Genomic DNA, 18,767 nt, shown 5'->3' with positions numbered 1-18,767 from the left:
TCCATGAATTCATGGAATTCATGAGTCAATACAATGGTCTGAATAAAGGAAGAAATGGAGAAGAATGAATACATGTATTCATTTTGAGTAGCTCAGGTTAGTGGCCCAAACTATTTTGCTACCTATTTTTATTTACCTCCCACTTATAGGATACCTTTTGTATACCAGGGACTTTGCTAGGTTCTGGAATTTGCAGGAACAACAAAAACTTTCTCACTCATCAGCTCAATGTCATTCCTGACCAGTCTGTACCTCTCATGTATATGACACTAAAGTAAAATGAGATAAAACTCTCAATAACTTTGTTAAAATAAGAAATCTGATCAGGCTATAGGAAATTTTTTTTCTATCATGCATGTGAAAGATGAAGAATGTTATGAAGATAGAGTGGCTTCACCCCTTTTGTACTGTCAGAAAATGGAGCCATGGATCACATTATCAACTGGGCAACAAGTCATAAAAACCACAACTGATACTAAGCACAGGGTGCTTTGGAAGATGACTTCTCTAGTTCAAGGTGCATATGTCTAAACTCTGCAGAATTTTCAGGATCCACTTGTTCAAATTCAATTTCCAAGGGCTTACTTGTATTAACAGAGAGCTGAGCACATTAGTAACAGTTATGAATATTTACACAACTCATGTTGTAAAAACCTTCAAGATTTGTATTCTTATAAACGTTCTCAGTTTATTAATAACACCTTATTAAATCATATTTGCTGAGAAAATTTTAAGTTGCAGAAAGTTCTCTTTCCCTCAGTAGCTGAAGGAAAGGGGGCCATTTCTATCCATTACTTAATACTTAATGCTGAATATAAACACTTGCAGCTTTTTTTTTTTTTCCTAAGGCAGGCTCTGGCATATCATTAGGGAACTTTAAACAATAGAAACAGTGGGACCAAAGAGCCTAATTTTACTGACAAAAATGAAAGAGGGAATGAATAATAACTAACCTCATAACACAAAATGCACAGATTTCCTTTAAAAAATGACCATTTTATGACTGTGACCCTACAAGTTTGGGCATGTACTCTGACAGGCCACCAACATGGGTGGCGTTTGGGCATATCTGAGTCATCCTTAAGCATTAGAGATAACCCCAAACACCTGGACTTCCCCAATTCCATGTGGCACTCTCACTCTCCTTTGAATCATTGGGTAGTTTCATAAAGAATGATATTTTTCACTCACAGTTTACGAACTACTTTGGAACTATGACCTGTGGGGTATATTTACATGATAAAATAGGTAATTTATATATCCAAATACCCAGCTTCTAACTTTCAACTGTTCAGGGAACTTTTAAGAAATAGGACAGAAATTTATTAAGACACGATTGAACCCCTACGACCAGCATTAAATTTATGCCTCACTATACTTGTATATAAACCTTATTCTGTTGTAGTAAATCCATTTTTTTTTCACATGACTTTTATTTTGGGAATGCATTTCCTGTGTTCTTTGTGCCTTGATAGCCTTGCATTCTTAACCTTTCATTCGTCTGCCCTGATGGCCATTGCTGTGCCTCCATAGAGCTTGCTCTGCCATGACTCTTGTTCCCAAGAGACAGTCCTATTCTGTTTAGATAACTGTGCCATGATTGGCTAATTGGGAGGTAGGGGGAGGCTTGCAGATTACCTATAAAAGGCAGCACTAGATAGTCTTCCTTTTAAGTAAGTAACTGAAGATGGGGCTGGTAGGGGTCCCATTGTGCTCCATCAGCCATTTGGAAGAACCACTTGCAAAATGGAATCTGCTGTGGAAGAAGGGGAGGCGGTGTACCTCCCACTGTTCCTGTATGTAGAGTGTTCACAAGCCACATGCTCACAGATCAGGGATACCTCTATCAAGGTGGGACCGCTAGAAAGAACCAGACTCTGAGTGTGGGGGGCCGAGGGGTGACAAGAGAGCTGGGGTTTGTAGCTGTTTTAGTTGTTTATATTATCTACTTAACCAAAACTGAGAAAACCCAGTAGAAATGGGAAAAGAGGGAGAGAGAAAGAAATTCCTCGTGTGTCAACCTTTTATATGACTAACTATGGGACTGGGGTGGGGGTTATCTGTCATTTTTAGGGAACAGTGCAGACCTCCGGCTGGTAAAGACTTTCATAGAACTGGGGCTCCCTGGAGGAAAACTGGACTTCCTAATGTCTGAGAAGAATCAGGTATGATGATAAAAATATCAGAACTGGAAGAACCCTGGATGCATGCTTATATGAGCCTCCTAAATGCACCACGATAATTTATGGACACACACAGATAGGAGGAGACCTTGAAAAGAAACACTGGCCAGGCATTTGGATGGGTTGGAAAGAAAAGACTTACTGTTTTATTTCGGGAGGGAGAGGAAACGGTAAGAAATGAGAACATGTGAATCAGTTGACTGGAGCCTTTGCCCTTACAGGGCATTAGGGTGGGTGGCAAGTGAGAGCATAAATTATTTGGGTAATGACTCCCTTCCTAACTGTTGGCACTCAGTTCTGCTGCCTTTACTTGGGCACCTGCTCTATACAAAGTTGTACACCATGCAGTACACAGAGGTATAGATGTTGACGGAGAGAGAAGAGAATGACTTTTTGGAGCATCTGAGTACTCTGTACCTGTTTCTTCATTTTATCTTCGTGGCAGTTCTATCACACATTGATACCACCATCTCCTCACAGGACAGGGAACAGAGCTTCTGGGAGTTAGGCAGGGTCTATGTCAGGCTGTCCTGGAGAGGAGGATACTATATATGATCTCCAGGAAGGTAATTCCTGTGTGCACCCAACTTTAATACGTGAACAAATCTGATGCACTATTAAGAGAGGATGGCCAGGCGCGGTGGCTCGCACCTATAATCCCAGCATTTTGGGAAGCCAAAGCAGGCAGATCGCTTGAGCCTAGGAGTTCAGAAACAGCCTGGGCAACAAAGTGAGACCCTTTCTCTACAAAAAATACAAAAATTAGCTTGGTGTGATGTTGTGCGCCTATATTCCGAGCTACTTGGGAGGCTGAGGTGGGAGGATCACATGAACCCAAGGAGGTCGATGTTGCAGTGAACTGTGATCGCACCACTGCACTGCAGCCTGGGTGAAAGAGCAAGACCCTGTCTCAAAAAATAAAACCAAACCAAACCAAACCAAAACAAAACAAAACAAAATAAAATAATAAATAAAATAAAATATAAAAAATATAACCAGGCCTGTCAGAGGAGGGAGCAGGGAAGTGAGTGAGCAGCACTTGCTCGCTTTGTGTTTGTGATTTGTGCTAGTGAGGTTTTCTTTTCAGGGAAGATAAGAATTGTTAGCAAGATAGATCTGGTCAGGAAATAATCCTTCCGGGTGTGCACATCCAGCAACTCTCTGATGCAGCTTCATGGCTGCTGGGTTCAACCTGGAAAACTCAGGTCTTTAGAGCTGGACCTTTACACCATTCACTTAATTGCAGGAGTTGGCCACTCAGTACTGATTATGCACTCGTTGTTGTTACTTTTTGAAAGTTGCCTCATCAGCAGGTCCACTTGCAGTATATATTAATATTCTTTTAAACACCTTGGTTGGGGAGTTCCTGATAATACTTTTTAAACCTGCTGTGATTTCCAAAGCATAGCTCATCATGGTCAACTCAGGCCTCATAATTATAGCCATTTGTTTAAATAATGTATATGTTGATTAATATTTTATAGATGAGGAAATAGGCTCTGAAAAGTTAGAGAAAGAAAGCAGCATCTCTCTTAGGTGTATTTTACCTGTTTTGTTTGTTTTTGAAATGGAGTCTCGCTCTGTCGCCCAGGCTGGAGTGCAATGGTGCAATCTCAGCTCACTGCAACCTCCACCTCTTGGGTTCAAGCGATTCTCCTGCCTTAGCCTCCTGAACTACAGGTGCGTGCCACCACACCCGGCTAATTTTTTGTAGTTTTAGTAAAGACAGGGCTTCACCATGTTAGCCAGGATGATCTTGATCTCCTGACCTCGTGATCCACCTGCTTTGGCCTCCCAAAGTGCTGTGTTTACAGGCATGGGCTGCCGCGCTTGGCCTATTTTACCTAATTTTTAACATGGCACTAAGGAGGTGGCGACATTATCCCCCTTTAATAAATAAGGACACTGAGGTTTAGATGGGAAGCAACAGGTCCAGGGCACAGATCCCATAAGCAGAAGATCTTATGGTTCTTTCTTGTTCCAGGAAGTCTTAGCAGTATGCTTTATTCTCTCGCGCCTCAAAGCTCATTGGATGGCAGGTGACAGATACTCGTAAAGGTCTTCTCTTCACCACTCCTATCCCCCACCACGTACTCCTTTCTTCACAGGATAGACATTTGTGAGACACCCTATTCACTTTTCCTAGCTCTTGGCAGCCCATAGTGTTATAGACAGCTCCACATATGAGGAACTTTTCAAACATTTTTGGATATTGGCCCCAAATCTGTTTCTCTTTGACTCTAATTCATGTTTCTAAAAGTTAGTCCTTGAGGTTATAGAAACCAATCTAACGTATCTTCCTTGTTGCTGCCCTTCAAATATTCAGGGACATGTGTGGCATTCCTCCTCTTCCTTTGATCTCCTGGATCCTTCAACCGTCCATTCTAAGATGTGGATGACTTTACGATCCTTCCCAAAGCTGACTGCATACTGTAAAGGCTATGCCACAGAGAGGGGAGGGCCTTTGGAGTCAGGTCTGTCTCGGTGTGAACCCTGGCTCATGTGAGGTGAATAGGCGGCCTCCCCTCCCAGAGTCAATTTCCTCCTCCTTGAAGCAGGGGCGGCAATCCCAGTGGCACGCTGACACGCCAGGCACGTGCTGTGGCAGTCGGCACCACAAGCTTGCTACTTCAGTGGCAGCCACCCTCCCAGCTGAGTGTTCCTGAGCATCTCCATGTTTCTTTCTTAGAGCCGCAGTCTGTGGGCCTTTTGTCCTGAAGTCATATCTTATCCTGTAGCCCTAACATCGGAGGTAGGCACACCCCCAGTAGACACCACGGTGTTTAGTGGAAGAAGACAGGCTGTGCACAGAGCCCAGCCCCCGCCACAACCATACCCAACACCTGTTCCTCTCTCTTCTTCCAGATGGACACATTTGCAGATTTTGATACTATGACGGATCGGTTATTGGATGAAATCATTCAACACATTCAGTTGTACAACCTCTCCATATCCCGAATTAGGTAAAAGGAAACCACAGGTAGTTAATGCTGGGGGAAGAGGGGGGACATTTTTGAGTGTTTGCTGTAAAAAGCAATAATATGATGCCTTCTGTATACCACTGAGCTAAGCTAACTTGTGACTTTTAATAAATTACTTTTAAAGCAGAAGTAAGTACCAGGCCTGGCGTACACATTCATCTCTGCCATAGTTTATGTCAGGGAGAATGAAAATTCTGTAGTTCTGTAGAAAGAGTCTTGGACTGAAAACAAAAATTCCTAGGTTTGAATTCTTGTTCTAACACTCACAAGTTGGAGTCTTGTTTCTTGCCTTGTACCAGATATATAACCTTTTGTAAGGTTTCTAAATCTCTAAACCTCTGTTTTCTTATCTATTAAGAGGAACTAGTACTGAGATGATGTTTGAAAAAGGCCAGGTGCAGTGGCTCACACCTGTAATCCCAGCACTTTGGGAGGCTAAGGCGGGTGGATCACGAGGTCAAGAGATCGAGACCATCCTGGCTAACACAGTGAAACCCCGTCTCTACTAAAAACACAAAAATATTAGCCGGGAGTGGTGGCGGGCACCTGTAGTCCCAGCTACTCAGGAGGCTGAGGGAGAATGGCGTGAACCTGGGAGGCAGAGCTTGCAGTGAGCCGAGATTGCACCACTGCACTCCAGCCTGGGCGACAGAGTAAGATTCAGTCTCAAAAAAAAAAAAAAAAAAAAAGAAAAGAAAAGAAAAAGCAGAATGAGTTGCCCACCCCAAAGAGAGGGTTTCAATCAACACTACTCTTATTCTTACACTGTACCAAATGTTTCAGTGACGACAGTGCTAGTAAGCAGCTTGCATTTTTCATGCATTTGAATATGTAGACGTAGTGCTAATCCCTTGATATACATTATCCCTTTTAGTCTTCAGATACAAAATGTTACTTCTTTATTCCACATATGAAGCCTATAGAGGTTAGATTTTAAAAAAAAAAAGAACAAAAGAAAAGCTAGGTAAGGCAGTTTCATAGGCTGACACTGATTTCTTTTCTTGGCTGGTTTTATGCTCATCATGAGTAGAGGTGGGGAGGTATAGCCTCTCATATAATAGGCTCTCAATAAATAAGTACTTAACTTGAGAGTAATGATGCATTGAACACGTGGGCCTGTGAGTAGCAGTATGGCTGGAGCAGAGCCTGCAGGAGGGGGTCTAACAGCATGGGCTGTGAGCAGGTGGTTCAATATATACACAGCGGGTGAAGGAGAGGATGAATGACATTGTGAGGCCATCCATATATGAATGGCGTCCCAAGCAGGATAACCACTTGGGACTTGATCCTGTGAATGACCAGGAGATTTCAATGCTCAGAGGTGCATTTCAGGAAGGACCTTCCCTTCCCCCAGGTGGAATAAAAGCAGGCTGCTTTAACAGCATGAAGCTGGCTGAAATGCCCACACTTCTCCCCTGACTGGGCACAAAGCTCCCATTCACAAAGACCCCATCTCGGGCTTCTCATGGCCAGGGTTTGGAAACCTGATGAGGTTGACTTGGCAGTCCCTATTCTCTTTGCCAGTTCCCCTACATTCAGTGGGAGGTGGAGAACGCTGGCCCCTGATGTTTCCAGCACTGCACTCTTGGGCAGCAGCATTCACCGTCACACTCACGGGTACCCCTTCTGTTTTTCCACAGCTTCATTGGCCATTCTCTTGGCAACATCATCATCCGATCGGTCCTCACACGGCCCCGGTTCCGGTATTACCTCAACAAACTCCACACGTTCCTGTCACTGTCTGGGCCTCACCTGGGAACCCTGTACAACAACAGCACCCTGGTTAGTACAGGTAAGATTCTTCTAGGACTCGTCATTCCTCAGAAGTAATCTGGGGCCTCTGGGGTGTGAAACTGGGGACAGGTTCTTCCACATGGAACCCTGTGACTGTGCAGTCTTTTCCAAGCATGGCATGGAGGGAGGAGTCCTGTCCTTAGAGGTGTGGCCCTTGTGTCTGGGGGCTGAGTGAGGTGACACTAGATGTTTTCCAGGATCCTTTCTGCCTTCAAATTTCTGTGAAAAAAAGGCAATGTCCTTGGGGTCCTGGTTGGAAAAGACTGACAAGACACGGTGTTGTGATGAAGAGAACAGGGACTCTGAATCAGGCCACCTGCATGACAAACCTGTGGTTAAGTCCTGACCAGGACACTTGAGGGAGACTGTGGCATAGACATTTAATCTCTGTGCTCCTCAGTCTCCCTGTTTGTAAAATGGAGATTATGTGTGTGTGTATCTGTGTTTGTGTATATGTATGTATACATATATGTATGTGTACAAGCATGTATACATATATATGGTACATAGGTGCATATGTGCATGTGTGTATCATAGAATTGTTGCAGATTACACAGGGGAAGGAAATGAGGTTGACTAACATCTATGGGAGATTGAATATATCAGCAAGAGCCAGACAAAGAAGGACGTTGAATGACTCGAGAAGATGTTAGACTTACCCCGTAGACCTTGTAGATACTACTCATGAGATTTTAGCTGAGGAGGTGACATGGTTTGGTGTATGGAAGCCCAAGGAGGGCATTGAGTTTTATATGTAATAACAAATCGTTTATTAAATCATGTTCTTAACAACTACCTCAGTAGTCTCTGATTGTTCAAACCCATTATGTGGCATTAGGGTCGCCCCTGATAAGCTTCCTTGTCCCTGCAATCTTCCAGGCCTCTGCCACTGTCCCCTGTCCTCTCCCACACTAATGTTGTTTCCTCATGACCTGGTCAGTTTAGTTAGTTTGCTTTTAAATTATTTTATGGCATACTTGTGAACATGAGTTATCCGACACAATGGCACATAACAAATGGAAGTCCTTTCCTCTGCACTCTGTTTTCCTCCCCAACCAAGGAAGCCATTCTTTGGACAGAAACAAATTTGTTAAACTACATTTTTCCCCCACAGTTATAAAGGAATCTTGCAACATTATGAAATATTTTTAAAAAAGAGAGGCTTTACCAATAATTTCTCCAATCTAGCATATCCAAAGTAATTTTATATATTTCATTCTACTTATCTTTGCACACACACATTGACTTAGCAGTCAGTGTAATATATGTACATACCATAGCTTGCTTATTTCCTTGTGTTTCTATCAGATTAATTTGCTTGTTGTGGTTACATAATCCTTACACTCATCAATGTTAGTGTTTGCCTAAGCTTAGCTAAACACATGAGTTTTTTTTTTTTTTTTTTTTTTTTTTAAGAGAGAATCTTGCTTTTGTCGCCCAGGCTGGAGTGCAATGGTGCAATCTCGACTCACTGCAACCTCTGCCTCCCAGGTTCAAGTGATTCTTCTGCCTCAGCCTCCTGAGTAGCTGGGATTACAAGTGCCTGCCACCACGCCTGGCTAATTTTTTAATAGAGTCGGGATTTCACCATTTTGGCCAGGCTGGTCTCGAACTCCTGACCTCAGGTGATCCACCCACCTCGGCCTGCCAAAGTGCTGGGATTACAGGCATGAGCCACCATGCCCAGCCAACAGATGAGTTGTGAAGTGAGACATTTATTTTAGCTTTACTGTATCCTAAATGTATCTGTAAGGATCATTCTTATATTCTTTTCGCATTGAAAATTATTACCCTAGGCTTCTTTTTCGGAAGGAGATTGACTGGATTGAAGAGTGTGGGTAGTTTCTTACTCCGAAGGCCATTGTCCTATCATTTTTGCAGGATGATTTAAGTCCTTGCCACCAGTACATGAGAGGACAAATTTACCTCTAACTTCCCAACTATTTGCTAGTATGCCTACTTCTCTCTTATTTTCAAGTTAACTAAAATTCACAGTTTAACATTCATCTCACCAAAATTCCATCCCAATTATTTTTTGTTTTGTTTTATGTTTTTGATTTTTATTTTGTTTTTGTCTTCCTAGGCTTATGGCTCATGCAGAAACTGAAGAAATCTGGGTCTCTACTGCAGCTGACATTCAGGGATAATGCTGATTTGCGCAAATGTTTCCTCTACCAACTAAGCCAAAAAACAGGTCAGTGGTTTCCCCCACAGCTGCAGTTATGAGTTTGAGCTTGGGATTCAACTCCTGAGACACAAATGAGATATAATGCTACACTGATTCACTCACAGAAGGGCCTAGTCAGGAGGCCCAGCACTCAAAGCCTCTTCAGCTCATTGGGAGGCCAACAGCTACCAGGAACTCAGCTCCTCTTGCCCGTTGCCCATATGGCACGTGAGAGATTGAGCCAAGGTGTGTAGGATCATTTCAATAGCCAGAAGCTGTAGCTTCCACTTTGTGCCAGTTTTTCAATGTTCTCATTGCATAGGCCTAAGATCTGTGTGCCAACTTCACCCAGGTACAGGCCCATCTACAAAAAAGGCAGATGCAACACTTTCTGCTGATGTTGACTGTGCAGTGGGAGGCGGGGGTCATCGTCAGGCAGGCCTGCTATTATGCCTGCACCCTCTCTCTGTCACATGGAAGTGCATAGAGGTGATGAAGACCCTGCCTGCTACATGGGAATGTCCACAGAGGACAGCAGTAAGGGTGATCATTGCCGAGTGGTCCCCATGTCCAGTCGGGGAGTGGAGCAGCTGATTGATTGCCCTGCGCACTCCCATCACACAAGCTGGCCTGGCCCAGGGTCTGTTCTTGGTCATAATCTTCCACCGTCCTGTAAACACTGACTCTGCTAATCCCTCTGTGCCTGTGAATCTGGTGTAGCCACGGGCTGATCTGTGAGCCTGGCTGAGTCCCTTTCCTACTTTCTGCCTCTGTGTGTTGAGTTGAGCTCTTAGAGCTATCTTCTGTGGAGGAGGAGGAGGGAGGCAGGACTTGGCAGAAGAAGGTGGGACTGCAGTGTGATCACCGTAGAGCTCATCAGGGGTGCAGGAGCTGGGGTGGCCCTGGAGAGCTGTCCTGAAGGAAGGGGAGGGGCTGGCCATTACACCTTTGTCTTCCTCGCCCGTGTATTGGCCAGCAGTTGAAGTAGGCTGCCCCCAATGTGTGATGTCTGATGAGGGGACCCACTTCAGTAGGGCACACATAGCTAAGAGCTGACAGCCGCCCACCCAGCAGGATCTGGGGAATCAGAAGGACGGTCTCAGTACAGATGGAGTGTCTGGGTAGTCTGCAGTGCTCAGGAGATTCACCATGGGCTCTGAGGCCTGGAGGGATACACTGTGATGTTTAATTTGAAGGGTCCCTCTGTCTGCATTGTGGGGACAGATTGCAGGAAGGCAAGACTGGCTGCAGAGAGGTGAGTTCTGAGGCTGTTTTCCTATAGCATGGGACGTGGTGAAGGCTGGAATTAGAGGGGGTGCTGGGGTTGAGGAGGAAGAACTGAGGAGGAGAACTAAAGATAGACTGAGTTTTCTTTATGAACCCCTTAATATTTCTATCCCCAAAAGGCTTTTTTGGTCACATCCTTGTTGCTTATTTCTCTGTGTCCAGAGTAGCTTTCTGTGTGTCTCATTAGCTTTCATGGCTGATGAGAACAGGCTTCATCTCCACTCACAAATGCAAAGCCCCTGTGTAGTGACTTCTTTCCTCAACCTGCCATAGGCCCCCACGATACCTCTGTGCCATCTGCTGTGTGTTGTTAAACCTCAGGACAGAATGTCCTTGTGTGATGACACAACTAGTGTGTGGTGTGTCAACATTTTTTCTCTCTCTAGGACAAGTCTGGAAATTTGTGCAAATTTCCAGAGGGTGTTGAAGTTGAAACTACCTGGGTAAAAAGCACTCATCTGACTAATTGTTACAGGGCTGCAGTATTTTAAAAACGTCGTGCTGGTTGCGTCTCCCCAAGACCGTTATGTGCCATTTCATTCAGCCAGGATTGAAATGTGTAAAACTGCCCTCAAAGACAGACACACAGGTAAGCTACATTTAATTTTTGCTCAGGGACTTTCTGATTTGAAAGCAAAAGTAAATTCATGAAATTAACTGCCTATTGGGAACACCTGGGCTATAGGTTTAGCATTGCATTTATCTTAGCTTAGTGATAGGACGAACATAGCTCATCTCGATGTTACTGTGCCAGATCCTTCCTTTGTGTAATCAACAGTCACATGTTTATTAGATTATGAAACTTTTGTTCAGTCCTATTGTGTGCCAGCCACTGAAATTGATGACTGGGATGTATAAATCAATGAGACAGGCCCTGCCCTCAAGGGGCACATTGTCTAGTTGGAGCCTCGACAAGTAATAGCAATGAGAGTAAAATATGATAAGTCAAAAGATAAAATAATGCCTAAGGCATTAAGGCAGCCCAGAAGTGGAACAGGGCACAGGACAGAGTCAGACGAGGATCCCTGGAGATGACAATGAGTTAGGTTTTAAAGGATAGGTAGGAATTTTCCAGACAATCAAGATGGATGTGGGCTGGCATTTGTGGTTTCCTTTGGTTAATTTGTTTAATTGTTTTTTTTTAAAACATGTTTTTAGCTTTTAATTTTGAAATAATTTTATACTCAAAAAATGTTGCAACAACAGTACAAACAATTCCTATATATGTTTCACTCTGATGCCCAATATTAGCGTCTTACATAACCATTGTACCATTATCAAAATCAGAAAATTAATACTGATTCAATATTATTATCTAATTTATAGACCTTATCTAAATTATGTCAGTGTCCACTAATGTCCCCTTTCTCTTCCAGAATCCAATCTAATTTGTTTATTTCTATGTCAGGCATATTGATTATTTTTTAAGTAAATAGTAGTTTTGTTATATTTTAAGGTACTATCAAAAAAATAGTGTACCAAAGGTCCAAAGATTTGGTGCTAATATATAATTGGGTCTATTCCAAATTTTCATGGGTATCTAGAAAATACAACAGGAATTTTGATGAAAAAATATTTAAACATTAGTTTTAATACATAAAATAGCATTGTGCTTTATACCATCTAGTATATGTAATGAAAAGTAACACAGGGCATATTCTAAAATGATTCTTTTTTTCTGATTAAAAACATTATAGAATATTTGAAAAAGTCAAACTCATTTACATAATTTATGATCCTTTCTAACTCCACCTCTATCACTACCTACTTTTCATGTTCTTCTAGTCTGTCTCTTCATGTGTGTTCATGATAAATGTTATAATTTTGTGTCATGATTTGATTTAGACTAATATAGTTATTTGTCCATGTTAATAAAATATCATAAATACAAACACATTTTAATAATTATAGACTATATATATGCATATACCATAATTTAATTAACAACGTCTCAATTACTGCACATATAGCTTGCTTCTGGAAGGTTTCCTTTTTAGTTATTATGTGATGAAAGACTTTGCATGTGTAAATTTTTAATACATCTATGGTATTTCATTAAAATTGATTTCTAGTAGTGGTATTATTGGAGGAAAATGTTAATGAGTTACTACTCTTAAAGTTTTTTGCCAAATTCTCTTCTAAAATATTGATACCAGCAACATGTGTACTGTTAGAGTATATTAGTGCCTGCCCATCTCACTCTACTGTCTCTCAGATTAAATATTAATTTAAAGATATTTGCTTATAATTTTTCAGCCTGAATTTTTAAATATCGATGCTTTTTTATGTATATTTTTAATTCATTTTTAAATATTTTCTAATTGCCCATGAGACATCATTATATGCTAAGACCTGTGACAATAAATAAAGAGTTAATGATCTGGTTTTCAGTTCAGATTTGACTAAACATAGCTGTTGTCAATAGACAGCCAAACTGTTTCTTTGTGCAGGGATTTGCTAATTTTCCTTGCCTGCTTTCTTATCTCCCTGACATAGAGAAGTATTTTTGTTGACATTTCAACCTTGGTAAAGGCTGAAGAACAGAGTTCAACAACTATGGTCCACAAGCCAAATTCAACCCACCTCTCATTTTGTAAATAAAGTTTTATTGAAACATAGCCACACCCATCATTTACATATTGTATATGGCTGCTTTCACGCTAGAATTCAGAATTATGTTGAGTAGTTACACTGCACGTCCTGGAAATCCTTAAATATTTACAGAGAAAGTCTGACAACTGCTGCTGTAGCATAGCAAATTGTATTTATTATGGGCCAGGCACAATTCATGCGCTTTGCTTATCTTATTTAATATTCACAATGGCCACTTAAGGAAAAGGGAGTGTATCTTCAAAGGATATTAATATATGACTTAAATTGATTAATCATCCTGTTAGTCATCTTAAGAAAAAATCGCCCTCTCTTTTGTTAAATTTGTATTTTCTGTTACACTTTTACATGGACATCAAAGAAATGTGGCTTAATTGGTGAATTAAGCAGATTGGAAGTCTTGATACGAAGTTTAGTTTATATGTGATTATCACTTTTTTTTTTCTGGAAGAAGTACCAATATTTTTATTTTTCAAAAATTCTGAAATAAAATACCTCTCAACCTCTCTGACTTCACGTAACCTTCCAATTTATTCTCTACATTGTCATGTAGATAATTTGCTCCTATGCCAAAAGTCCATCAATTTAAAAACAGTGCTGTATTTGAGAAAACATGTAAGAGTTTGCTATATACGTTAAAAAATATACCGATGATTGCCTCCAGGGCTTATGAAGCCAATCAAGGTCTCAACAGAAAATGATCTGGTTGAGTAATCACTACATTTTGAGTGACTTTTTTCTTTAAATAAATGACCTTCTGACCTTTATTGTGTATACAATTTAAACAAATTATGGTATTTGTGTAACAATATATGCTTCTATTTCCATTTATTGGCAACATTTATTATTCTTGTTATTACATAATATTCACATATGTCATTTAAAAATATGATTATGTAATGTTCATCAACATCATTTTAAAGGAGCACAGAATTGTTTAGCCCACAAAGCATGGTTTACTTAACTATTCCTCTGATGCTGAATTTTGGCTGACCTGCATTCTCCCTTGGAAAGACTATTTCATGCATAAAATTACTGTGACATAACCTCATATCATATTATTGCCTGTTGTAATGACCGCTACTCTAAGACATTAATGGGCTCTTGGGAATGACCATACCATTTGTTTTAACCCCAAATTCTTTTTAGCTGAATTGACATGGCTACAATGAAATCCCTAATTATTTCAATTTCACGTTTCAATCCCTTTACCTCAAAGCTCCTACCAAGACCCCAAGAAGAGGGGGGAAAAGAAACACCCCCAAATACATACCCCCTGCATGATGGGGAGTCCAGCTGTCCATCCCAGTCTGGGAAAGCAGACCTCTAAGTACTCTCCCCTGCCGATAACTGGAGGGAAAAGGAAAACGGTGTGAGTTCCTTCACGTGGCATGAGGGAGTGTCCAGAGTGAGGCTGTGGACTGTTAAACTCAGAATAAGCTCTCTTTCATCACCCAAAGTGACTGCTCTACTGGCTTTGTAAAACAGACCCAGTTGTTTGGAGTGGGTACCCAGAAGCTTACCTGACTTACAACTTCCAATTACTATCTCCCCAGTTGGTCAAAAGTAAAATATCCCAGCTCTCAGGATCATTCCAGAAGGTGTCTGTCAATGATATAAAAGTTGTCACAAACAGTTTTTCAGAAAAGAAGAACACAGGGCTAGGAGATACAAATCGTAGATCCAGGTGTGCAAATTTATCTATTGTTCAGCAATTCAACTGCACTGCATGGCTCCGAGACCTCCATGGCCTGATGCAAAATTGCAACTGTGTCACTTTCAGGTGGAAACAGTCAATTCAGACTAACAATTGTAAAAACAAAACAAACCAACATAAAGAAAACTGCATTCTCCTTCTTTGGAATCAGAGGAGTCGGGTGAAATACCACGTGGCTTGCATTATGCATGACATCAGAAAATGTCTGCTTCCAGTTCTCTATTGAGCTGTGTTTCCAACCCCCAAGATCCCCTGAAATAGAACTTGAAACTCTGAGGGTCCTCTCTGGTGTAGGCCTCCTTCTCTGCTACCCTGCTGGGAGGCACAGCTATTATTGAGAACACGAACACGGCTGTCATAACTTCTGGTGCATGGGTTCATAAAGCCGCTATTAGGAATCCCCTTCTGACTTCTGGCTATTGTAATCTGACTAGAAAAAGAGAACTTTGATTTTATTTCATATTTCTTTCACTAACATTAGGAAGAGGTTGGAAACTGCTGTATGACAGGTCTGCCCAGGAACAGAATTTCGACACACATCCAGTGATGTTCTCTAGATTCCACTGCTAATTTCTGCACCAGCTTCATGTCCTTCTTCCCCCCTTTACAGGGCCAGTTTATGCAGAAATGATCAACAACCTCCTGGGCCCTCTGGTTGAAGCCAAGGACTGCACTTTAATCCGACACAACGTGTTCCACGCCCTGCCCAACACTGCCAACACCCTGATCGGCCGAGCCGCTCACATCGCTGTGCTGGATTCAGAACTCTTCCTGGAGAAGTTTTTCTTGGTGGCAGGACTCAACTACTTCAAGTAGTGGCTTTGAGGGAGCAGGTCTTTGGTAATGCTTATGATCGGTGGAGAGCTTTAGCTGAGACCTGCTTTTACAGACCTCACCATTTCAGAATGAAGCTCCAAGGGAACAGCATTGGGGGATGGAGGCTCGGGTGGAACCTGACATGAGAGGTGCTTTCGTTTTGGAGACTCGAGAAAGCTGAGCAAATAGACTAAATGACAACAAACTTTGCTTGAATTTGTATAGTTACCTGGAGTGTCATTCAAGATGTTTTCTAGGAAAAATATGAGAGAATAAACAGAATACTTGGGAGTTGGTGAGCTCCCCTTGCTAGCCACTACTGGCTTACTGAGAGATTACTCCAATTTAACTAGACTTGCCCAATATGTTACTAGCTTATAGCTTTATCATTTCTGATTAAGTGCACACAAGCATTTCAGAACTCAGGTTAACCTCTGTGCAGAAGTGGAACATATTTGTGTAAATAGAATCCTCAATAGATTCAAATGTGTCAGTTGTTCAAGAAAATGTGATGCCCATATTCATATTCTCTCTTCATGTTTTCTAAACAAGGGAGCAAGGAATGTGTTACAAATCCCAGTTTTATTTCATAACAGCAGTGAGCAGGGTGACTTAAGGTAAAGAGGGATAAAGCTGACACTATTGGTAAATACAAGTTTGTTACAAAGAAACTTGGCTCTAGGAACATACCAAACTATGAATAGTTGCTCCACCTACTTCCCCAGACTTCTTCTATGCAGAGCCCTGATCCACAAATTATTTTAGTGATTGCTTACATCTTTGTCTGTAGTAGGGAACATTGAGTGAGACTAACCTAGCAGAAGGGGGCACTGAGATGAATGCACACACGTGTGAAGCTCCTGCTGATACACTTCCAAAGACATGCTATGTTAGCATTTGATGCAATTGTAAAAAATTAAAACCATTAACATGGCCAGCTGCTTCTCCTCTCCATGGAAGGAGGAAAACATCTAAATGGAGGAGTGCTGGATTAAAACCTCAGGGGAGCTCTAAGAAGGGTGCTGGCTATCTTTCAATAGAAATGTCTTCTTGCCTTAGGAAAATAAAGGGCTAGGAAAGGTCACTGCATTGATAAAAACCAATAGATGACAGGGACAAAAGTGAGATCAGATAGGAGGAGAACAACCAGACTGAAGACTCAACGTAAGCTGTTATTGGTAAGTGACTCAAAGGTGAGTTTTGAAAATTACCAGGATGTTTAATAGTCAGGTCTCAAAGACTGAGTATGTTGTACGGGCTAAAGGAAGCCTAAAGATTCATTTAGTTGTATGGAAGAGATGAATGAACCTGGACAGTAGGGGTAAATAAGACAGGAGCCTCATCTTTTGGAGATGAAAACTCCTGCTTCTGCAAAAATCCCTTCTGAAGTGTGGAAACGCATCTAGGACCAGGGTTCTCAGCACCTAGACCATGACTCTAGGTCACTGATGCCATGGTAACAAAACCAAATAAATCTAAGCTCATCTAGAATTTTAGATCCTCTTATATTAACAATGTGACTTTGAAAAATAAAAGCAGACCATGGGAATGAGTCCAGGTGGGTAGCTTTGCAGGAGTGTAGACATGTGGTATTCTGTTTAAGAAAGAGAGGGTCGTTGAGGGAGAGTTGAATGTCTTGCAAAGGCAGACTTCCACACAATGGATTTAGGGTTTCTCAGTGAGTCCTTTCTAAATTCTTGTTATATCGTGGTCGTAATGCATATGGGTTCACTGAGTCCTCTGGTCACTTTCCACCGGGAATTTTTGTCTGAGCTCCCGAGTCAGAGCTGGGCATAGACTCTGGTTCTTCATGAGGAGTGCTGTATTTGCTCTGTAACCTGGGAGACATTTGTTCCCTAGTGGTGCAGCACATGATATTGTGTTTCCTGACCTAGGCAAGTGCCCATGCTCAGTACAGAACCATAAGTTGGTAGCAGCTTCTCCTTTCTGGCCAAATGATGGGCCCTGTCCCTCTGATGAGTGCATTTCATGTTGCGTTTCCAATTTTCATGAGCAATGTTCGTCATTCCCTGGTCCTTTGAAAGACTGTGTAGCCCGCGGTTATGGAGCCGGGATGAATCTGATGATCATCATCTTCTCCAATAACCATATGCCATTTTTAACTTCAATATGCTGTCTGGACATAGTGAGAACTAATGGCAATAAACGTCCAGCTGCATGGTGCACCTCTTTTTTATAGGGGTGCTCTGCTGTCTTTGTAAACCCTCTCTGGCCTCTGAGCATCTATTATAATTGTGTAGAAAGTACATCTCTATATTGTAAATAAGAGTGTTGAGCGTTGCGTGTCATGCCTCATTTGAAAAGGCTTTTTTATGTCTCTTTCTATTGAAATATAGATATCGAATATATAAATATATATACATAAAATATATATAAATATATATTATGTAAAACAGGGACATTCTATTATTGATTGTAAAAATTATAAACAAAATGCCTGCCAAGATAATGGTCTTATATGTCTTCATTCTCTGCGTAATTTTTGTTTTTGTTTTTGTGATTTGTTGTTTCCCAAAATGAGTTAGAAATAAAAATGCCCAATATTGAGATTAATTGGAATTTGTTGTTTATAAGCCAAATAAATCCAGGAAAGCAGATATGAACCCAAAGTCATCTTGTAGCAAAACAAATACCCCAATGGCAGTTTGAAAGCAGGGGGAGTGCTATGAACCTGAGAGAAGGTGAAGACAGAAAAGCCCCCTGTTGGCTTCTACAATTCACAGGTATCTACTGAGCAGCTTCCATCCATCTGTGCCAGATGGGAGCACAGAGGTAAAATGCACAGTCCATGCTGATGAGGAGCTCGAGGGAGATCTGGTCTTATCATCACAATGGGATATAACAAAAGCGCTAAGGAAGGCTGGGGCTGGTGCTCCTTGGTCCTAGGTATCCACTCCTTACTGCCTGGGGAAGGCCAGGGAGGAAGCGTTGAGAGTGAGATTTGAAAGGTGAGACTATTTACCTTGCACAGCCCATCACCCCAGTGTGCACTCTTCCATTATATCATTCATTCATTCATCTGGCGAGTTTGTCTTGAGGACCTACTCTGTGCCAGGGATGCATTGGTAAAATTCAGTAGCTCACCATCTAGCAAGGAACACAGCTGATCAAATGGGAAATCGAAGTGGGTGGCCCCACAGAAGGGGTATGGTTCTGTGTGTGCTCAGAGCAGAGGCATCCACCTACAGCAG

At 41.7% G+C, this 18,767-nt stretch overlaps 1 protein-coding gene across 7 annotated transcripts in view; it reads left to right on the top strand.

Annotated features, from left to right (window-relative positions):
- Positions 1-18,129, top strand: part of FAM135B (family with sequence similarity 135 member B) — a 364,859-nt gene extending 346,730 nt beyond the window's left edge. For 3 of the 7 annotated variants that reach the window (XM_054498897.2, XM_054498899.2, XM_054498900.2), the window contains 6 exons: positions 2,074-2,165; positions 5,049-5,146; positions 6,805-6,956; positions 9,042-9,152; positions 10,888-11,001; positions 15,350-18,102. In XM_054498897.2, coding sequence (XP_054354872.1) covers positions 2,074-2,165; positions 5,049-5,146; positions 6,805-6,956; positions 9,042-9,152; positions 10,888-11,001; positions 15,350-15,555 — 773 coding nt within the window. In that variant the 3' untranslated portion in view covers positions 15,556-18,102. Of the gene's footprint in view, positions 1-364; positions 518-2,073; positions 2,166-5,048; positions 5,147-6,804; positions 6,957-9,041; positions 9,153-10,887; positions 11,002-15,349 lie in introns of all 7 variants that reach the window. The other 4 variants (XM_054498894.2, XM_054498895.2, XM_054498901.2 and 1 more) reach the window with 2 other exon arrangements.
- Positions 18,130-18,767: the final 638 nt, after the last annotated feature.

This window comes from Pongo pygmaeus, chromosome 7 (genome assembly GCF_028885625.2).
Source record: "Pongo pygmaeus isolate AG05252 chromosome 7, NHGRI_mPonPyg2-v2.0_pri, whole genome shotgun sequence".
Taxonomy (NCBI): Eukaryota; Metazoa; Chordata; class Mammalia; order Primates; family Hominidae; genus Pongo; species Pongo pygmaeus.
This window is presented reverse-complemented; position numbering and strand designations above follow the sequence as displayed.